The sequence below is a fragment of the Talpa europaea genome (genome assembly GCF_964194135.1).
Source record: "Talpa europaea genome assembly, chromosome: 2".
Lineage (NCBI taxonomy): Eukaryota > Metazoa > Chordata > Mammalia > Eulipotyphla > Talpidae > Talpa > Talpa europaea.
In genome coordinates this window covers 82983981-83007439 of record NC_140068.1, presented here as the reverse complement: position 1 = coordinate 83007439, position 23459 = coordinate 82983981, and the positions used below count along the sequence as shown (strand labels likewise).

The 23459-nt window shown below is 36.8% G+C and overlaps 1 protein-coding gene across 1 annotated transcript; it reads right to left on the bottom strand.

Moving 5' to 3' along the window:
• Positions 1-18517: 18517 nt before the first annotated feature.
• On the bottom strand, positions 18518-19771 carry PGK2 (phosphoglycerate kinase 2; the record flags this gene model as incomplete). Its single annotated transcript, XM_084259594.1, has 1 exon — positions 18518-19771. One exon carries the CDS (start codon positions 19769-19771, stop codon positions 18518-18520), a length of 1254 nt encoding a protein of 417 aa, XP_084115720.1.
• Positions 19772-23459: the final 3688 nt, after the last annotated feature.

Genomic DNA, 23459 nt, shown 5'->3' with positions numbered 1-23459 from the left:
ATTGTATGGGGAATTGAAATGGTAATCAAAAACCTCCCCAAAAACAAAAGCCCAGGACCTGATGGATTTACAAATGAATTCTACCAAACATTCAGAGACAAATTAGTGCCTATCCTTCACAAACTCTTCCAAAAAATTGAGAAGGAAGGGACAATACCAAACACGTTCTATGAAGCCAACATTACACTAATACCAAAACCGAACAAGGACAACACAAAAAAGGAAAACTACAGGCCAATCTCCCTAATGAACACTGATGCAAAAATCCTCAATAAAATTTTAGCTATCAGAATCTGACAATGTATCCATAAGATAATTCACCATGACCAAGCAGGATTCATTCCAGGGACACAAGGATGGTTTAACATCCGAAAATCAATCAACGTTATCCAACACATCAACAAAAAGAAATATAAAAACCATATGATAATATCAATAGATGTTGAGAAAGCTTTCAACAAAGTGCAACACCCATTCATGATAAAAGCCCTTGAAATTCTTGGGATACAAGGAACATACCTCAACATCATAAAGGCCATCTATGACAAGCCAACAGCCAGTATCATTCTCAATGGTGAAAAGCTGAAAGCAATTCCATTAAGATCAGGAACAAGACAAGGATGTCCACTCTCACCACTGCTTTTCAATATAATACTGGAAGTCCTAGCCAGAGCAATAAGACAAGAGAAAGACATACAAGGAATCCAAATAGGAAAAGAAGAAGTCAAACTATCACTATTTGCAGATGATATGATAATATACATAGAGAACCCCAAAAACTCCACAGAAAAACTAATTCAACTCATCAATCAGTTCAGTAAAGTGGCAGGATACAAAATCAACACACAAAAGTCAGTAGCCTTCCTATACCAAACAATAAATCTGAAGAAGAAGAAATCAAAAAAACCATCCCTTTTATTATCGAAACAAAAAAAATCAAATATTTGGGAATAAATCTAACAAAAGAGGTAAAGGACTTATACAAAGAAAATTATAAAACACTGTTAAAAGAAATAGAAGAAGACACAAAGAAATGGAAAGATATCCCCTGCTCATGGATTGGAAGAATAAACATTATTAAAATGGCCATCCTAACAAAAGCAATATACAGATTCAATGCTATTCCAATCAAAATTTCAAGGTCATTCTTCAAAGAAATAGAACAATTATTGATGAAATTCATATGGAATCACCAAAAACACCGAATAGCCAAAGCTCTTCTGAAAAAAAAAGAAGGAAATGGAGGCATCACACTCCCAGACTTCAAACTGTACTACAAAGCCATAATCATCAAAACTGCATGGTATTGGAACAAGAACAGACATACAGACCAATGGAATCGAATAGAAAATCCAGAAATAAACCCACAGATTTATGGTCAACTAATCTTTGACAAAGGAGCAAAGACTATGCATTGGAGCAAAGAAAGTTTGTTCAATAAATGGTGCTGGGAAAACTGGGTCGCTACATGCAAAAGAATGAAGCTTGACCACTACCTCACACCATACACAAAAATCAACTCAAAATGGATTAAAGAACTAGACATAAGACCTGAAACCATAAAATATATAGAAGGAAATATAGGCGAAACACTACGTGATTTGCACATCAAAGACATCTTTACAGACACATCACCCAAAGCAGTGATAGTGAAGGCAAAGATAAACAGCTGGGACTACATCAAATTAAAGAGCTTTTGCACAGCAAAAGAGACAATAACAAAAACAAAGAGAAACCCCACCAACTGGGAGAACATTTTTGCACCCAACACTAATGATAAAGGACTGATCACAAAAATCTGCAAAGAGCTGTTGAGACTCAACAACAACAAAGAAAGTAACCCAGTCAAAAAATGGGCAGAAGAGCTAAAAAGAAACTTCTCTGAAGAGGAAATGCAAATGGCCAGCAGGCATATGAAAAAATGTTCAACATCACTTGTCATCAGGGAAATGCAAATCAAAACTATCATGAGATACCATCTCACACCAGTGAGAATGGCACATATTAAAAAAACTAGCAACAACAAATGTTGGCGAGGGTGTGGAGAAAAAGGAACTCTTCTGCACTGTTGGTGGGAGTGCAAACTGGTCCAACCACTGTGGAGAGCTGTGTAGAGATTTCTGGACCTACTAAACATAGAGCTTCCATATGATCCAGCAATTCCACTCCTAGGTATTTACCCAAAGGACACAGAAACATCAATTCCAAAGAACACCTGCACCCCTATGTTTATAGCAGCACTGTTTACAATAGCTAAGCTTTGGAAACAACCCAAATACCCAAAAATAGATGACTGGATCAAGAAGATGTGGTACATATATACCATGGAATATTACTGAGCATTCAAAAAAGATAAACACATGCAATTTGCAGCAACATGGATGGCGCTGGAAGGGATCATGCTCAGCAAAATAAGCCAAAAAGAAAAAGAAAAATACCGGATGGTCTCACTCATAGCAGGAATCTAGAAAACTTAAATAAGGGACCAGGAAAATGAATAACTATAAGAAAGTGAAAATCAAAATCAACAAAAAACTATGAGCCAGAGACACTTTTAGGGGGGCGGGGGCGGGAGGGGAGGGATTGGGGTCAGAATGGGGGGGCTGCAATTGTATGGGGAATATAAAAATAAAATTTATTATTTAAAAAAATAAATTTTATAATAAAAATATATAATTTCAATTCAGAATATACAGACACCCTTAAGAAATGTAATGCAACAAAAATCTTTTCTGCCAGAATAAAAATAACAGATAATATTTTTCTAAAAAGAGGGAAGCATCAAAGGTAAACTCTGTCGAGAGTAATATTCCGCTAGAGGTGTTCTTTTTATTTATAATAAGATAAAGTGGAATCTTGACATGAGAATGTTTACTTTGACATCTGCCTAGATGATCCCACATATTCCCATGTTACTCTTCCAGAAGCAGTTAAATCCCAGACATTCTAATTGGAATCCTATGTTAGAAGAGAGAGTTTTGGACAACAATAAGTGAGAGTTTCCAAAAGCCTGTCTATTGTTATTTACAACTCAGACTGCTTTAGCCATTCCAGAACCTCCTCATGATTTCAGGCAAGAATACTGCATGTTCCTTTAGGCCCTTTCATTCTGATGTTTATCACTTGATTATCTTGCCTGGGAAAGTGTTGTCCCCAGTCATGTTCAGAATGTACTTTGAGGTAAATGCCATGCTGTGTGTTCTTAATGGTCCCAGTCCATTTAGTATAGAATGTAGCAACTATTCATGCAGAGCAATGGACAGCCACATTCACTGTGATTTTTATAATAGTAATTAAAAGGTTGGGCGGGGTAAAGAAAAGGAGAGCCAGGCTAAATATCTCAAAAGGAAGGGAAAATTTATTGCGCCCCGGGTGGACCTCATGGACCCAAGGTGTGGGTCCGTGAAGCCACGCCCTGTTGTGCCCAAGATCAGCTGACTCGGAGAGCATAGCCTCCAAGAACCCAAAGACAGCCGAAGCAAACAGAAAAGGGAGTTTATTACAGACTCGATTCTGGGCTCAGGGGACCTACCAACTCAGCGGCAGATATTGAGAGACTCGAACAAAGGAAGCAGGGGTCTTTTATAGGGTTAAATCATGCTGGCAGTTACTCATTGGCTACAAGGATGCATTCTTTAACTTTGCCTGGCTATAATTCTAGCTGACTGGCCTGGCGGAGATGCAGCTCCAATTACAGCAAGTTTGCCCTCAATGGTGACCAGAGGGCGAGCATGGAGTGAGGGTCGAAACTGTCCAAACTATCTCTGGAATGCAGTCGTCATTCCTGGGACAGCAAAACCTAAAATTCTAAAATGTCAGTTACACACAAAATGACAAAGCAATGGCTAAGAATACTTACGCCTTGTTCCACACGCCCGTTGTGAGAAGAGATGTCCCTTTTATAGGGTGAGGAGAGGTGAGGGGGGCATATTGTCTTTTTCTATGTGGGCATCCTCCTTCCTGGCCCCTGCATGACCTTTCAGTAATTACATGACAATCGTTTCCTATAATTTCCCAAGGAAAACTTTTCTAGTCAATTTCTCTAAGTTAACTAAAAAAGGATATGCATGTGAAGTTGCCCACAATTCACACATTGTCTATTAAGTGTCTTCATTTCCTAGCGTTTTCTCCATTTTGTCTTGTTTCAATTATCTGATTTATCTTCCCAATCTGTAAGAATGCAAAGGACTGCAGTGACCTTGAGCTTTCTGTGTGGGGTTATAGCATTTGGTTAACTTTAAGTTATTTTGCTCAGTACACACACACATACACACAACAACAGTCATGTATGATTTAGTGAACACTAGTATGTGTAATTTATTCTTTTTTCTGTGGCTATAAGGAAAAGCAATGGTATATAATTTACTTGGACACATTTTTAAAAATGTCTCTAATGATAGAATAAAACTCAGCAAGAGTATTAGATTATTTTAAAGCATACAGAATTTTGTATTTATTGTTTTTTTTTTTCATTCTAAATAGACTGAATCAAAATACCCTGAAGTAGAACTTGGATGTTGGAATTTTCAATATGCTTTCCAACTCTTTTCAGAACCATACATGTGTGCAGTCTTTTGAAAAGCTTTCAAAGGTTGATTAGAATGACCATATTATTTGTTCTAATTTGAAAGTGAAAGAAGACAATATTAAAAATTGTTATTCAGGATAGCATATGTGTATTGGGAAATTCCTAGACAAACTAAGAAGTACTGTTATTTTAGTAGAAGCTGAATACTGGGATATACTTTGAATAAGAAGTCCAGGACAGACAAAGTTTGGGGATATATCCTAGAATGTAGCTTCCACATTATCCCTTCTTATATCTAGTTAGAACTACAGATTATCCTTCCAAGTTACTGCTAACACCAGTTCTTGTTTTTATTTTTCCAGCATTACTGTCATATATAAACTGCTCAGTACTTATTTCTAGATTATAGTGTTTACCTTATACCTGCTTTATCTCCATTTTTGTCTTTCTTCCTTCTTCCCAACTGATGCCAGAATATTGATGCATAAATTGTCATTTTGTTATGATGCCCGAATTTTATTAATGTTTCTACATATTCAAACTATAATAATGAATCAAATAAACAATAGAATAAGAAAATATATACAACTCACCCTTGAACATCATGGGGAATAGGGATGCTCACCTCAGAACAGTCAAAAATCTGTGTATAATTTCAACTCCCCCAAAATTTAATAACTGATACCCTGTTGTGACCAAAAGCATTACTGATAATGAACAGATTAAAACATATTTTATGTGTTATATGTATGTTGTATTATAACAAGAAGTAAAGTAGGGAAAAGAAAATGTTATTAAGAAAAGAATAAGAAAGAGAAAATGCATTTTATAGTACTGTACTGTGTTTTTCAGTACCATAAATTTATATCACCTGTTTACAAGGAAAACATATAAATTCAAACTATGTTGTTCAAGAGTCAACTGTAGTAATAAAAAGAACAGAGTTCTCACTTAGCCAGTTTGCAATAGTAGTTTAAAATCCTAGTTGGCAAATTATATCTACTCTTACCCTTTCATATGCTCCTAGTTCCACCCTGGCTCCTACCTTCAGGACATACATGGATATTCCCGGAACCCAGCAGCAAACAAGGCTAACCCTGGCTTGACAGTGTCTTTTGGGACCCAGCTTCTGTGGAATGACTTGAAAATGTTCTAATGGGTTAGTGCCTGTGTTGTACCAGTTATTAACTATCTTAAAAAATTCATAGTGATAATACTTTCCTTTGCATATCACACACAAGTCTTCAAAATTTAGTTCCTTCCGTATCTCACCAGTTCCATGATTCAACTTCTCCCAGCCTATGCTTCATTGCTCTGAAAAATGACACCTTATGTTATCATGCTTTTGTACCTGCTTCTTGGACCACTCTTTCTCTATTTCCCTTCCTCCTAAATTCTCTTACGTATTGTTTGCATTTTGACTTAAAAAAATATATATATACAGTTTTATATATACAGTTCTATATATGGTGGTATCCCTTAACTTCTGCAAGTAGACTTGGATATTTTTCCTGTGCTGACCTTTTATTTTGTATATATCTTTAACACAGTAATTTTAAAATGTAGCTTTTAATATACATCTCTATTTCCCTTCTACACTGATTTTTTTTAAGATTTATTTATTTATACATGCAAGAACTGGGGTACAGGACAGAGGTGGGGGGGATGAGAGGATTCACCAGAGACAGTGTGGGGAACACAACAGGCACATTGACTGAAATATACTGCTGAAAGGAGCAGCGGGTGAGACAGGAGAGGTCTTCTGCGCCAAGTGAGTAGCTCCCTGGCCGGGGATCGAACTCTTGCTGCAGTGGCTGCAGTGAGCTTCATAGGTTGGGTCTTAACCCCTTGCGCCACCAGGGAGGCCCTAAACTGATATTCTTGACCTCTGCATTTTCATATAAATTTATCCCCTGTCCTTAACACTGTTCTTTAATGTAATAAATGTTAATATACATTGACATACGATGAATCATGAATAAAGAATGCTTATTTGAAAAAGTAAATGAGTGAAAATGAAATGTTGGTTGAAGATGCTCAGCTAGGGATTGATGAATGTGTTGCAAATTTTGAACAGAATTTGAAGGCTATAATGGAAGTGGTGGAATTCCAATCAGGGTGATTCACATGTCCAATGAGACTAGTAACAAATGATTGTATAGGTGAGTAGAAGATGGTAATTAAGTACATGAAATAGATGGAAAATAATTATTTCAATACAATTATATGCAGTCTGAAAAGTTTAGAGCTATGCTGCTGGAACCATAAAGCTGAAGCATTATCTTCTCACAATAGCCATTGGGTTTGTAACAATTGACGGTTCTTCCCTGGGTTTGGTTCCAACTCCGTGCAATGTCACCATCTGTGTCTCAGAAAGATGCAAATGCATGTTAGGCACGAACTAATTTTCCAGTGCATGGCCTTTGAGAGAAGGCCATGCACTAATAGCTTCTTTGCCTTCTGGTTCATTGTCCCTTAAGCATGTGGTTCTTTGTCAAATGTTAATCCCATTTAAATTAAGGACCAAGGAATACAGAAGTCCATTTAGTGGTTTATCTGGATGTTGCTACAACCAACATGATTCCTTGCTGTTTGGCATGTGACCTTTTTATGTTTGTTTTAACAATTCATTGATGTTCAAAGGTCATCTGTGACTTAAGTTCATCCTTCTCAGTGGCTGTGAAGCTGTATATCCTGCCCACCCCCATTGAAGAAAACATGTCATTTGCCTTTAATATGATGTTTGTAGAGTAAGTGTAGTTTTCTATTACTATTTCTGACTTAAAAAGTTAATAATTATTCTAAAGTTCAGAATGAAACAATCTAGAATGAAACAATCTAGCCTTAATCAGGATAAATAAATTATAGGCTAGATTTTCTTTCTTCCAAGTTACACAAAATTGAACATAACCTATGTTCGTTTCATTGTAATCTTAAACAAATGCAAATATTTTTACGATATTGGGATTCCTTCCTGGGTATATAGAAATAGATTTCAATTATAAATTTGTGTATGTGAATAACTAGTGGTGATCACATTGTATTGTGTCAGATCAGACTATTTACTCAAGTGGTATTGTCAAATTTCTTCCTTATAAGGGGTTGAAAAAAAAACAAACAACAACTTCCCTCTGTCTTCTGGAAGATTTTTTTGGTATAATTTCCACAGGCTGATCTACAGTTTTCAAAATTTTCCTGTCTTGAGTTGGGTCTCCAGGTATTCTTATTTATTAATATGTGCATTTCTACTGCTTGAAAGGTACTCCCCATATTCCAATTTAGGGAAACTTTTGCAAGTATTTTATTTCTATGCATAGTTCTCAAGATTCATTCTGAATCAGCTTTTCAATTTACTCGTTCCTCTTCATTTCTGTTTCTTTAGACTTTCCATCTGTAAGCTCCAAACTAAATAGCATCTTGTTTTTTTCTGTGAAAATCTCTCTCTCTCCCTGGGGATGATCCAACACATGGGACTTTCTCATCCTTCTCAATGAAAGTTCATTCCCACTCTAGAGACTTCATGCTTTTTTACTCTTTTCTGGACGACTTTATTATGAACCCTTACCTTAATAATTGCATGGTTAACTTTCTCAGGTATTTTAAATTTTAGCTCAAATATTACTTTTTTTTTTTTAGAAAGAACTTCCTTAAATCCCCTAGACTGTGCTGTGTTCTAGGAGATTTTTTTTTTTTTAAATGACTGGATATATCTGATATAACATGCTATATCTGAGGGACTGAAAAGGTACTGAAAGTATTGGAAATGCATGAATGAGATGAGAAGATCAAAAATTGATATTAAACACTGAAATTTCCTTAGCACTTTACAGTTCATAAAACAATTTCATATATATCATTTGAATTTTTGAACTATCAATAAATTTGAAAAACTATTGCTATAATCTCTACTTCTCATGGAGTCCTATAAAAGTTAAAAAATATCTCAATATCATATATCGATAGCTAATAAATGGGAGAAGTTGAAAGTGAGATTATATTAATGCTTTGTCCTCCATGACATTTGGTGTTCCCTGACTCAAATGTTAGATTTGCTAGAATAGATATTCTAGGTGAAATAACAGCAACAATAAATGCAGAACAATTATCTTAAGTTGAATGCTTCTATGGATATTCACATACTTTTCCTACTGCAGAAAAACTTGTGTGTAGACCGATGTCCTGGCTCCAGCTTAGCTTCTTCCTAGTTGTAGCACCAAGTGCTAACTCTATGCTTTAGTGTCCTTGATGAGGATTATTTTATTATATAATCCGCTATAGATGAAGATTATTTTATAATATATTCCATGGGGTGGTTGTAAGAATTAAAGTAGTTTATATACATAACCTAGCTTTAGAAGATTATCCATCACAGAGTAAAGCTTAAAACTTCATACATGAAAACTGCTATTATGATTATTGTCATTATTATATAAACTATTTTACATATTTACTGTAGTCATCTCAGGAGAACATTCAAAATATAAAACTTGATTGTTTTATCTGTAACTAATTCCTTAGGACTTTCATCATTCATAGAAGAGGGTTCTTCTTCAGCTCATTGGTTGAATGCAGGTTTATCCTTTATGCTTTTCTTTTGAGGCTCCAGCCAGTCCTAACAGGAATTCCTAGAATGGAAATATCTAATGGATCCTGGATTTCATAGGCAACTATAAGTTACAAAATAATTAAGACCATGCTATGAAATATATCAGAATTTAAGTAAAATCATATTACAATGATTAAAAGAACATTAAATATCATCTGACTTATAATCCAAGTCCTCAACATGGATAAACATATAGTCATATGTGTTCTATTACATTTGTCACAGAGAAATTAGAAATTTCCTTCACTGGGAATTATTTGATACTAGTGCAGGTTTTATAACTTCATACATTGTTTCAATGTTGATATGTTAGCTTTTCTCCATATTGCTTCAAAGTAAATCTTGCTCATGGATTTTTACTAATAATGTGAATTATATGTCTTCAGTCAAGATATTAGTGTCTCATGGCAGATGTCAACATGTAACTCAGTAGAAAGAAATCTTGGGTTCTATTTCCATGACATAGCTCTGTTTGCAAGAGAATTGCTAGTGTTCCTAGAATGAAGGGAAGAACAGTGATTATTTTTTCCTGAGATTTACTCTCAGAAATGTTTTCCTTACTCTCTGAACTCTACTAAAATCTTTACTAAGATTGCAGAAATAAGAAATTATGTGCCTGAAGTATATTTTGAATCATTGTTCTGGATACAGAATGGATTCAATGGCATAGAGCTCACCAAATGGTCATAGCACAGACTAAGGAAACTCCAGGACTCATTCTTGAACAAGGTGCTCATTCTCGCTGCTCAAATATTTTGTTTGTAAAATGGGTTGACACATTCTTGTAGCACAGTCTATAGCATTAACATGTTATTAGTAATGTGCTCAGGCCAGGGGTTAAAGTAAGGTCTGAATAAATGGAATCTATTACTCATTCATGTGAAAAGGAAGAGCAGTTATATTTGGACATTTAATTAGTTCATTCAGTTAATAAAAACTTGTTGAGCGCTTATGAAGTTTAAAATCATTTTTATGTGTTGCAAAACCCAAAAGGAATTAGACAGTCATCTTCAAAAAAGTATGGAAGAAATGGAAAACCAGATAAAATTAGAATAAGTATACTGCAAGATATGCAAGATATCACTTTTGTGGCTGTCTATTGAACAAAGATAGATTTTGCTATCTGATATCTGTAAATAATGAAAGTTGTGCTATACCTTTAAGGTAGAATGTAAAAGCCAAAGGGAAGACTGTATATCAAAACCTCATTAGTGATAAGTTGGCTTGTGTCATTCCTAAGGAACAAGATGAATGAAAACTTTTATCATCCTAGAGGATTTAAACACTGAGAAATTACTTACATTCAAAGAGAGTACAATTCAATGCATTTCAGAACATCCAACCCAATCATTGCCAAGGATATTGAAAGATTGTAGGCCCATAAAGGGCTTGATGCACTTTATGGGACTGGTCTGAGTTTGCTTAACATATAATTTCCTGTAAAGATTTCTTTCCAAGGAATTTTGATCTTGAGAAAATGTTCTCAATCTTAAGAGTAGTAGTACAGGTTAACATTTCCTACTCTTTTTTTTTTTATTATTTTTTTTTTTTTAGAGGCATGTTTTTTTATTTATTTATTTGTTTGTTTTGTTTATACATGCACTGGGTACAGTCAGAAGCGTGGGAGGGTGAGAGAATTCACCAGAGCCAGAGTGGGGAGCAGAGCAGGCAGAAGGACCAAAGTACACTGCTGAGGGGAGCAGTGGGTGGCAGGAGAGGTCTGTGCGCCATGTGGGACCCTCCTCTGGTGGCCGGGGAGCAGCCGGGGATTGAACCGGCGCCGCAGAGGCTGCGGGCAGCTTCGCAACCTAGTGCTCAACCGCTGCGTCACTGGGGAGGCCCTCTTTTTTCTTTTTTAAAGATTTATTCATTTATGCATACAAGAACTGGGATACAGGTCAGAGGTATGGGGGGTGAAAGGATTCACCAGAGACAGAGTGGGGAACAGAACAGGCAGATTGACTGAAATACACTGCTGAGGAGAGCAGTGGGCGAGACAGGAGAGGTCTTCTGCACCATGTGGGTAGCTCCCTGGCTAGGATTGAACTCACACTGTAGTGACTGCGGATAGCTTCATAGGTTATGTCTTAACCCCTTGCTCCACCAGGGGAGCCACTCCTACTCTCATTAGTAATAAGTATTTACATGTTTAGTACTTTGTGTCAGGCCCTGTGGGGGTATGCACTTAAGATTGTCTCCTATGGGCCTCCCCTGTGGTGCAGCAGTTGAGCGCTGGGCTGTGAAGCTGCCCGCAGCCTCTGCAGCACTGGTTCAATCTCTGGCTGCCAGTGAGGGTCCCACATGGTGCGCAGACCTCTCCTGCTGCGCCCGCTGCTCCCCTCAGCAGTGTATTTCATCGGTCTGCCTGTTCTGTTCCCCGCTCTGGCTCTGGTAAATTCTCTCACCCTCCTGCACTTCTGACTGTACCCAGTGTTTGTATAAATAAATAAATCTTTAAAAAAAAAAGATTGTCTCCTATGGTCTTCCAACATATACACAATACATATCTTAATGTCATTTTCCATTTTATAGACAAATTAAGAATGCATTTATCCACTTTTTGGTAAAGTAGGCAAAATATTACCAGCTTTTTGTGACTTACAATGGTCACTTCTCACTGGAATTATATGGGATTTAACTTTGGTTTTCTCTAGTAATTGATTGTGCTGTGTCCTAGCTGTCTTGCTTTAGCATACTATATTAAATATAATATTCAGTTTCTTTTGACAGGAAAAAGAAACTTCCTGAATGTGCTAATGAAGTTCCTGTTATGTAGTGCCTGATATGTAGAAATTTTTACATTTCTGTTCTCATTATAAAACTTGTATTTTTACCATACATCTTTGAATATCATGTACATTACACTTTCAATTTATAAAGCACAGCAATATCAATAAAAACCTCCTATGTGCTAAATACTATTCTAGTTCCCAGAGTAGAATATTAAATAAAATCTAGTGTCTCATTTTTAAAAGTTGGGGGATATGGATATGTAACCAAAAATATTCCGGTGATGGTAAAGAGTAAAACCAAGAGCCTGCCTAAAGAATAAAATACTCCAAAGGGATGATTCATTCGTCTGAATCTGTGAATTGGACAAGGGCAAGTAAGACTTCCTGCAAGGCCTGCTCAAATTGTAGGTGATTTTTCCTAATTGAAAAAATGATCAGTCTACCAATTTATTTGTATAAGAGCATACACAATGAAAGCTCTGCTGCTTCTCACAAATATTTCACTATCTTCAGATACAACCACATTATAACTTCAAGCGATCAAAATCAAATAAGCAAACCTAAATGTTCAAATATTTTCTGGACTGTTGATTTTCTCTTGTAAATATGTATGTTGGGTTCACTTTTTTATCTAAATGACTCTAGTAAGGCAATGATTAGCTGAATTATTTCACTATATTTTATTCTACTTATATTTCAAGTTCTTAGTTGGCTGTAGTTTAGGAAAATTTGCTCTCATACATAGGAAGTAAGAGTCAAATTTCCAAAGAAATTTCTATTTGGACAAAGTTCTGAAGTTTTTTTTTCCTCTTTCAATTTATACCTCTATATCATTTGTCTATAAACTCCCTAGCTTTTTTTCATTATTTGTCCAGAGTCTGAATATAAAATGTAGTCAACAGTCTCATCTATTAATATACCAATCAGGGTTTCAGAGTCCTATAATAGGGAGCTAAAAGGAACTTCTCAGATAACAGGTGAATAGTACATAATTTTTCAGATAATGGAACTCAGAGAAGTGAATTGATTTGCCTTGACTAACTAGATAGTAAGAGAAATAAGTAAATAAAACAACTAAATAGTGATGCATCAGTTCCAATTCCTGCCTCCCTATAGTAGTCTTTATTCTATATCAATGGTTCTCAAATTTTTGTTGAAATGAAAACACTGGATAGCTTTTTAAAAGACAGATTGCTGGATTCCATCTCCAGAATTGGTGAGTCAACAGGTTTTGTGTATGGCTCTATCTACATTTCTAGTAAATTCGGGGTAATTCTGTTACTGACTTGGGAAGGACACGTTAGAACTTTGTTCTACACCATGCACATTGAGGCCTCTAACTTGTTGGAAAGTATTTTTAATCCCACTCTTCTGAAAACTATTAGGCATTTCTCACTAGGAAAGTCTATTTGCCTTTTCTCTCCTGAAAATACACAGTCTCTTTCTGCACTTAGGGATTATTTTTGCTAGTTCTGAGACCTGAAGATTTTATGAACAATTATTTATCTGATTTAAAGCCAGTTAATATATACATGCTTCTTGATACTCTGAATAATAAACTATTTTTTATGTCACCTTCATTTTCTTTATTCATCAACATTATTCTCTGTATTAGGATCCTGTCTTTTGTGACAACAACAAAAAATTCCCCAGACTGAACATTTAGGAATAAACATAATTCAACTCTGATTATGAACTGCATTTTCTTTTGGGGATCAAGTGTGAATTCACTGAATTATCCCTCCTTTTTTATGATTAACCATTATTGGTTCCAACTGTATTCCTGGGAACTTGAAAAATTGATTGTGTTACATCCCTAATAAAATTCTCTGTATCCCTTTGGGGTTGATAGTGGCATCAGAAACAGCCACGGATTGCTGAAGAGGACACACTGCTGGAAAAGCTAAACATCTCATTCCAATAGCCTAGACTGCAGACCTCTTGGACTGGGAGGAGGTGGGAGTAGTGATGATTAACAGGGTTATTAAGCCAGTTACACAACTTTCAAATGGCCAGGGACCAGAGGTGGGGGCTGAGGGGGAGTAGAGAGAATTAACAGTCTTTTTTATTAAAAAAAAAAAATTCATTTTATTTATTTTTGTGTAGAAGAACTGGGGGTAGGCCAGAGGTGTGGGGGGTGAGAATATTCACCAGAGATAGAGTAGGCAACAGAACAGCTGGATTTACTGAAATATACTGCTGAAGGGAGCAGATGGCGAGACAGGTGAGGTCTGCTGCACCATGTGGGTCAGCTCCCTGGTCAGGATCAGAACTCACTCGGGCCATCTCGGTGAGACTTAATCTGTAGGCCACCAGGGAGGCTTGAGAACTTACAGTCTTTACAGCAAACCTAAACTGAGAAATCCACAAAGTGAGAAATTCTACCAAAGAGCAATATAAAAGGCCACCCCTGTCTAAGCAAGCACCTTTTGTCAATAAACTTGCTGTGTCTGTGAACAGACCTTCAAATGAACATTCCACACAGTCACCATCACCATTCATGCATCCCTGTTTAACTGGTCAATACAGTACACAGTTAATCTTTACAATTTCTAGTCTCCTTCTGACCTTTTGCTACTGCCTCTATTTTCTTCCCCCTCCCTCTTTTATTACCAGAGTTTAGGTAGGTACTGAAATACTCCAATAAGTTGCAATGATTATACTTTTTCTTTTCATTTGCTTCAGACACAGTATATATGTTGGGTTCCTTTTTATTTGTTAATCTAAATAACTCTAATAAAGCCATCTGTGGATGACTTCAGGTGAAAGGCCCCAGACTTTCTCAGCCTCAGGCAAGTCTAATTTTCCCTTTGCTCAAAGCTTGTTGATTTTCTTTCATATCAGAGTGGATTTGTTTGAAGAACAGATAATTTTAGCAAACTTTAGATATAATGCTTGCTCTGCATTTCACTTTCCCTGTTCAGTTTGCTGGAAAATACCAACAAATTGAATTGAACTTCCTTCTCCTTGAGATGGAAACCTAGTACAGATGGTGACATTTTGCCAGCCTGACTCCTTGGATGACTTCTAGACATGTCTATTTACTCATACCATCCTGGAATGTCCTATGGGAAATAAATTTCCTTGTTAAAACATTGGGCAGGTAGTTATTTGTTGTAGACTGTAGAATTTTAATAGCACATTTGGCCACAACTATAAGATGCCTACAGTACGTTTCCCCTGTGACTAACAAATGTGTGCCCCTTTCTTTTTCTTTTCTTTTCTTTTTTTTTTTTTTAAAGATTTATTTTATTTATGCAAGAACCAGGATACAGGCCAGATGCGCGGGAGGGTGAGAGGATTCACCAGAGACAGAGCGGGGAACAGAACAGGCAGATTGACGAAATACACTGCTGAGGGGAGCAGTGGGTGAGACAGGAGAGGTCTGCTACACCATGTGGGATTCTTGCTAGCTGGCCGGGATTGAATCTGTGCTGCAGAGGCTGGGGACAGCTTCACAGTGCGGCACTCAACCACCTGCACCACCAGGGAGGCCCCCCTTTCTTTATCAAATGTCCCCTACAAGGGAAAATTGCCCCTAATTGAGAACCATTAGTCCATAGACTAAGGTAGAAACTCATACCTGTAAGAGGGATACTGCCTTAATAAAAGCCTTAAAAGAAGACATTCACTTAAGGGTTAGGTGCAGGCTGGAAGGTGATGATCGTTTTTTGCTGTGGCATTTAGTAAAACTTTGCTTGTGGTATTGTAGGAGGCAGAGTACATTCCTACAGCACCCCAAACTGCAGAGAAAGCATTTGGAAAGAGGCAGAAGATCAGTAGATTTTTGTTGTCACATTTTTTAAAATTTAATTTTATATATTTTTTACATCATTTTTCATTTTTGCACAATATATGCATTTCATCTTAGTTATATTCCCCATACAATTCCCACCCCCCTTAATTTGACTCTAAACCATCCACCCCCCCAACCATCTCTGGTTTATAGTTGCTTGTTGATTTTGATTTTTACTTTATTATAATTAGTCTTTTTCCTGGTCCACATGTTGTTGTAAGCAAGATACTACAACAAAAAAGTGATCACAGCCAGGAAATACTGAACAATCTGCTTATTGCCTGCAACCAAAGTTGGCTAATAGGCCAGAAAAGTGAGTAGTCTCTGAGATGAAAGAACTAATTGTCTCAGTTCCTTAAATAGCAAGATAAAGTCTGTCACTCAGTTTTCCTCAAACATTTCTCACTTGGACTTTTCAGCCAGGAATATGAGGACCCCACAGGCTAAAATCAGATTATGTTGTTCCTTATGTCTCTGCCTACTTTATCAGAGGATACAAGTTGACCTATCTTAAAATGAAGATAAGGAAAATGGGTTGAGCAAAGAACTCAATTAATTAAAACAAAGAGCCAGAAAATTAAGAATTATAACTAGAAGAGATTTTGGGGTGAGTTTCTTTCACATGGAAGTAAAAGAACAGAAATATTTATTCTTAAAAAGGTTGAAAATAACTAAAAAAGTTTGAAAATAACTAGTCTGAGGATTATATTGTGTGATATAAAAAGAAATTGTAGGCATTTTAACACTCTACGAGTAACAAGCAAAACAAGTATGCTAGGAAAGGTGTTAGGTGGTTCAATTTGACCTAATTCTTCTACATATGCTTCCCCAAATGTCAAGGAGACCAGCAAATAGGGAAAATTTCCCAGATGACCACATTGGGCATCCAAAAAAGAAAGTGAATAAGAAATTTCCTCCTGAAAACAAAACAAGAGTCTAACCAAGGAAATCTTTTACAGTCAGGTCAGGGAGTTCTTGAAATTCTTATCCAACATAATTTATTTCACATTTATAATCAACCAGTGGCTCTTTCAAGTGAAGATTTTTATTTCAGAGATCATATTTTTTTTCCACAATTGTATATTGTGTGTATATGGACAGGGCTGTTAGAGGTGTGAAAAAAATAAATGACTGTATTTTTTAGCTCCCTAGACTGTTGGACTCTCCACTGAATGAAATAGAAAAAATTGTGTGTCATCCTGAGATCCTTAATTTTCAGTGGGATGTAATAATTGGACAAAACATTTGATTCTATTGATACCTCTTGGAGAAGGGATTTTCTGTATGTTGGAAACAGTGCATGGATAATTGTACATGGATACTTGGGTGACTAGCATGAACACTGGCTAAAAATTAGTATTTTTCTCCCAGTATTTACACCACCCTTTTCCTTTTAGTAACAGAATCTATTAATTTTTTTAGTTGAGTACCAGAGAGAATACACCCTCGTTTCCCTTGCAAAATAGGCCTTAAGAATGATTAATAGTCAATATAATATGGAAGAGAAATTCCTGAACTTTATGGGTCACGTATTTAAAAGAAATATGTTTCCTGTCACTAACTTCCTTTGGGGGGCTGTAAGTCAAAGCGTGGACAGATACCTAAGACACAGAGATGGAACCCGCTTATTTAGAGTGAAAGATTTTTCTCACTAACTTGATTCCCTAGAAGACCTCTTGGAGAAGCGCCCACTTATTTGCCCTGAAATTTTATGCAAGAGAGTGATATTCTATGACCTTATTTCAACAACCATAGTTCTGGTTTTCCTTTTCATGTATTTTTAAATCTATATATTTAATCCTCTATATAGTCTCTGAGATTGCCATATCATTATTAAATTACCATTAGAAACACACTGAAGTTTCAGGTGTATTAGATTATATTTTAAGCCCACTTATTCAGAATGTTGAATAGAAATATTTATCTGAGTTATGGGCATTAGGCCATTTTAGCTGGAATAAGGAACTTTTAAAGATGTTAACAATATTGCCCTGAGCCAACTTTTTTGTCTAGAGAGCTAAGCAAAATATTCTCAGTAATTATTTTTTTCTTCTACATTTGAATTTTTTATTCTGTTTTGTAATATGAAAGATTTTAATCTTTATTGTCTCTGATTTCTTATGTATTTTCTATTTTATAAGCCAGTTTCAAGTTTTAGCAGTTATATTATCAATAAATTAAATATTTGCTTTAAAAATAAAACAATTACTTCTTTGAAACCTAGATTTTATTTGTACCTACCATTCTAATAGGCATGCGTATGTACTCTTGTACCTCCACACACAGACATAGTTCCTGCCTGCGTTTAAATTCCTTCTGTGCTTTAAGACTACTTGAGTTTGAATAATATATTTTATTTCTCTTCTAATTTCATAAGAAATTTCCTTCTAGTAGACCTTTAATGATGCTCATGTGTTCTCAAATGTAACTATTTTTCTTGGTTTATTTAGGCAATTTTATTATTTAATACTTTGCCTATTTCTATCCCACCTTTCTCTGACAACATAGGTTTTGTCTTGTTCCCTTGTTTCAAATAGTGAAACAATAATCTGGAGTGAAAGTATGAGAGAGATTCAGTTTATTCAATTAACCTTAATAGCCAGCATAAATGTATATCCTCCCAACGAATCATAATGGTGAAGTTCAAATGAAATCTTTGAGTAGGCAAATGCATCCCAGGACAGCAGAACTGTGCTGATGTTGAGTTTCTGATGGTTCACCCATTGTTCATTGCCTGGGTCATTGTCTGGGTCTTCGTATAAGGGTAGATTATAACAACGGTGGAATAAGAATGTAAAAGTACTAAGGTGACTTATAGATTAGGGACAGAAAGCAGTAGGAAGGAACACTGTCAACTACAGGTCGCTGAGAGCCTCTACTCCTGGAAGGATTTTACCTTCCAGAAGCTCTAGACTGGCACCTCCTCCAGTGCTCACATGGCTAACTTTATCTTCAGTGTTCCATTTGGCACAGCAAGTAGCAGTGTCTCCACCTCCTATAATGGTTATACAGCCCTTGGTAGTGGCTTTTACAATTTCATCCATGAGGGATTTGGTTCCATTAGCAAAGGCGTCCCACTCAAATACCCCTACAGGTCCATTCCATACAATTAGCTTGGCCCGGGCCACAATTTCAGCGAACTTCTTGTTGGTCTCAGGACCACTGTCCAAACCCATCCAGCCAGAAGGTATGCCAGATGATACAGTGGCTTGTCCAGTGTTAGCATTCTCCTCAAACTTGTCAGCTGTCACAAAGTCAACAGGAAAAGTAATGTTCACACCATTCTTATTAGCTTTGGCTATGATATCTTTGACAATCTTGGCTCCTTCTTCATCAAAAAGGGAATTACCAATCTCCATGTTGTTGAGTACCTTAAGGAAGGTATAAGCCATTCCACCACCAATAATCATCTCACTGACTTTATCTAGCATATTTTTGATGAGTTGGATCTTGTCTGCCACTTTGGCTCCACCTAGTATAGCCAGAAAGGGTTTTTCTGGATTTTCCAAGGCTTTAGCAAAATAATCGAGCTCCTTCTTCATCAAAAATCCAGAAGCCTTCTGTGGCAGATTCACTCCCACGATAGAGCTGTGGGCCCGGTGAGCTGTGCCAAAAGCATCATTCACGTAGATATCCCCTAGCTGGGAAAGTGATGTTCGGAAGGCTTCTATTTTCTCTGGCTCAGCTTTAACTTTATTTCCAGAAGAATCTAGACCCTTCCCTTCTTCTTCTATATGAAAGCGCAGGTTCTCTAGCAGGATGACAGAACCCCTAGGTGGCCTGGCACAGGCCTTCTCCACTTGTTTCCCCACACAGTCACTCAGAAACAATACCTTCCTGCCCAGCAAGGATTGCAGCTCAACAGCAACAGGCTGTAAGGAATATTTATCAGGCATGGGATTACCATCAGGACGACCTAGGTGACTCATAAGAACGACCGACCTGGCTCCATTATCGAGACAGTATTTTATGCTTGGGATGGCAGCCTTGATTCTCTGGTTGTTAGTAATTTGATTATTTTTCATGGGAACATTGAAGTCTACTCTCATGATGACACGTTTCCCTTTAACATCCAGTTTGTCCAGAGTTAACTTCTTGGAAAGAGACATTTTGACAAAAGATAGGATGACTCCGGGATGTCAACACCGAAGCACCGCTTTACTGCTGTTGGGAGGCTGGCTGGGTGGTATATCCTAACGTCCTTCCCCTTGACCCCACCCCTTTCTTCTCGACACTTAAGGCTCACACCTAACAGCCATGATTGGACTTGGAAAGGACACCTGGGTGTGTGATTGGTTGATAATCCTGTCAATCTGGATTCGGAATTTTGCTGAGCCCACATTCAAACCGTTCAGGTTTGCTCTGGAAGCTGGAGTCACGGGGCTTAACTTAGAGTGAGATTTGGGGGTGATAAAAAAACCGGAGGGAGAATGCTATTGCGGCCTAAACCTACTGCTGGTTCCTTTTCTGCACGCTTTTTGGCAAGGCAATTGCTGTTATTTGCAAAAAAAAAAAAAAAAAAAAAAAAAGAAAAGAAAGAAAAGAAAAATAAAAAAGTGTACCCCTTAAATTTTAATTATATTGACATGTAAAAACTTCTGTAATGACCCACAACGGGAAAATTTGAAATGATAAAACCAATAATATGTGAGTTAAAAAATCTGATTTTTCAAAATAAACAGAATGTAAAAGAAAAGGGGGAAATAGCCGCAAATTAGTAAGAGAAATATACATTTCTGAGAAAAAAATTATTTGTCATACTTTTAATTCAAATGAGAGAATAAAATAGTTACATATACTAACAAAAATGTCAGACCATTTATCTGACAAAGGCCCTCCTTGAATAACAAACTCCAGATAGATTTATTCCCAGAAATAATTATGATTTAGGAATATATTGATGAATTATAATAACTAAGAACTAAAATCTTAAATTCATTTTGTAAATGAGTATTGATCAATGTGTTTATAAATATTAACTACTAATATCAAAACATATAATATGACCAAACAACAACTAATATCATCTCTGTTGATAGAAATGTGTTAGTAATGTTGGAGACTATTCTTAAGGCAATGTGTGCAGATCAATCATCAACTTTCATCAGCAGAAGTGGTATTTAAGTTGACATTTATAGGCAGTTATGAGGGAGGGCTACATCCAGCTCTTAACAATTCTCTCCTTCTTATCATTACCACTTGAGCCACACAGGTGTGCCCTTAAAGTAATCTCACCTTACTTAATCTTGCTCCATAATGACTATGGATGGAACATAAGAGTACACCTGTCCCTACTGAGGGAATCAGATGATCTTTCTAGGTATGGCACCACACCTCTGGTGGAATCTTTAATATGGCAATTAATTTTTTTTTTGAAGATTTATTTATTTATGCAAGAACCGGGGTATAGGCCAGATGAGCGGGCAGGTGAGAGGATTCACCAGAGACAGAGTGGGGAACAGAACAGGCAGATGTACTGAAATACACTTCTGAGGGGAGCAGTGGGCAAGACAGGAGAGGTCTGCCGCGCCATGTGGGACCTTCGCCAGCCGGCGCTGCAGAGGCTGTGGGCAGCTTCGCAGCCCAGCTCTCAACCGCTGCGCCAAAAGGGGAGGCCCAATATGGCAATTTAATTTTAATGAAAGACATAGTCTAGTAGGTAGGCTAAAAGGCTAAGTACAAGGAAGATAATTTGAATTTTGTGTGTGTTCATTCTTGAAACTCCATTGTCTTTCTGCCATTATATTCTAAAAATCCCTCCATATTGTTGAAATAAATATTCTTGTTCCATTGCTTAACAAACAGATTTGTTTCCCAAGCTAAGTTAGTAATGTTTGTTATTCCTTTTGTAATGAATAGACTAATGTACAAAGGAAGCTGGGACACAGATAAATTATTATCAGCTACATGTCCATAATAGCTATTCTACAAGTAAGATTAAAGGGAGAGCCTCTTTACCTTTAGGTATCCAACAAAGAATCTTCCCACAGTCCTTCATTTGCTCAACGTGTACATTCTCTTATAGGACTGTAGTATGCCTGTACACAAGTCCTTGACAACAAAAATTGGGGTTGATTTTTTTAAACACTTTAATGTAAATAATTTAACTACTTTTTAGATTAATTTTGGGATTACAAAGTAGCTTAGATTTTTCAGTATTTTCCATGGCATGAAAAGAAGTTTAATGATCATAGATCTATGCTGCCATCTTTTGGTTGTTTCATAGAATTACCTTTCATGTTGATAATGTTACTCTGCCATGAGGTGAATTATGTAACTCTTCAGTTTGGCATACAGTAGGAACATGGTTGGTGGGTTTTGATTTATTCTCATAAAAGAAGCCATGATTTTGCCACAATTTCAACTAAATGGATGAAGAGATATTAAAGAAGTCATTACCTGAGGATCTAGGATTTCCTACTGGTGGGGATATCATTGCACTCATTGGTAAGGAAGTCATTTCAAAGGTATTAGATCTGGAACGTAACTACTAACTCAAAGATGATTACAAGAAGTGGATTCTGGGATTCATGATCAAGCTTCTTTCTACCCCCAACAGTTAGGAGTCCTCACCTGGGCAGCTCCACTGTCTACCTTCTAAAAGTCACTCTTTGTCCCCACTCCAGGGCAGCCCATGTATAGGGATGGTAGATGTGGGGATGGTAAATGGAAGGCCACTTCTCTCCCACTTTGTACAACTCAAAAGGACACCCCAAACGTCAGTGGGATTAGCTAAGGTCTCTGTTGAGACATAACACCTCCTCCCATCATATCATCATAATCCAAACCTGCACTCTTCCTGCCTCCACAGGAGCATGTAAATCTAGAGAGCGTTCTCAAATAAACATCCTGCATGTGAATCTCCCTCTCACAGTCTGCTCATGCCCCTGCAACTCTATTATAGATAGTTTGTGCTTCAGAACTCTAAGGAAGCTTTTGGAATATGACATCTGATTAATATGCATAAAACTCCTTTTTTTTTGTGCCACATCCCTAGTTAATAAGCTCACATGTGAGTATTCATGGATTTTGCTCCAAAGCTATAAAGCTATGAATTCTGGCTTGAACAATTGACTGTTTGCTCAGATCTTAACCCTATAAACAGACATTCTCCCCTGGCCTTTGCCGGGAAACCTCTGACTGGTTTTTGTGTCTGTAACTTTAGTCTTATTCTTATTCCTTAAATTTACAGGTGGATTTCTATCAGTTCTCTCCTGTATGTGTCCAGTGTACCTTTTGTGGAACATCTCAACTTCCATATCCCTTTGAAATACTTTTCAGCTTTACAGGTACACAATCTATCATCTTTTTGTTCTCTCATAACTTTCCAACCTAACACTTTGTTTTATAGCCCCTACTCTGCTCACACAATTGGTTTAGAGAAGAAAGACTATTTCTCTCTCCTTTTATGAGATGCCTAATAGAATTGTCAATAGTTGCTTATCTGGCAGCACCAACTGACTTGGAACCTGAAAATCTAAAGACAGCTTTGAAATGTCTCCATAACCTGTTAAGGTTTGCTATTAATTCTGAGTCTACATCTTTGTCTTAGTCAAAAGAAATGAATACCAGTGTGTGCATCCACATGTTAAGAGATTGTAAAATACAGTTGAGACCATCTACAACTCAGAAATCATCCTATTCTTTTATTAACCCTTCATTTTGCCAGTTACTAAGAAAAAAAAAACCAAATACTTACATGTTTTAGAATAATGTAAGTTGCTATAAGGTGAAACGTGTGTGTGTGTACAGAATAATTGAGTGGCATCTAATTCTTCCCAAACTACCTAAGAATTT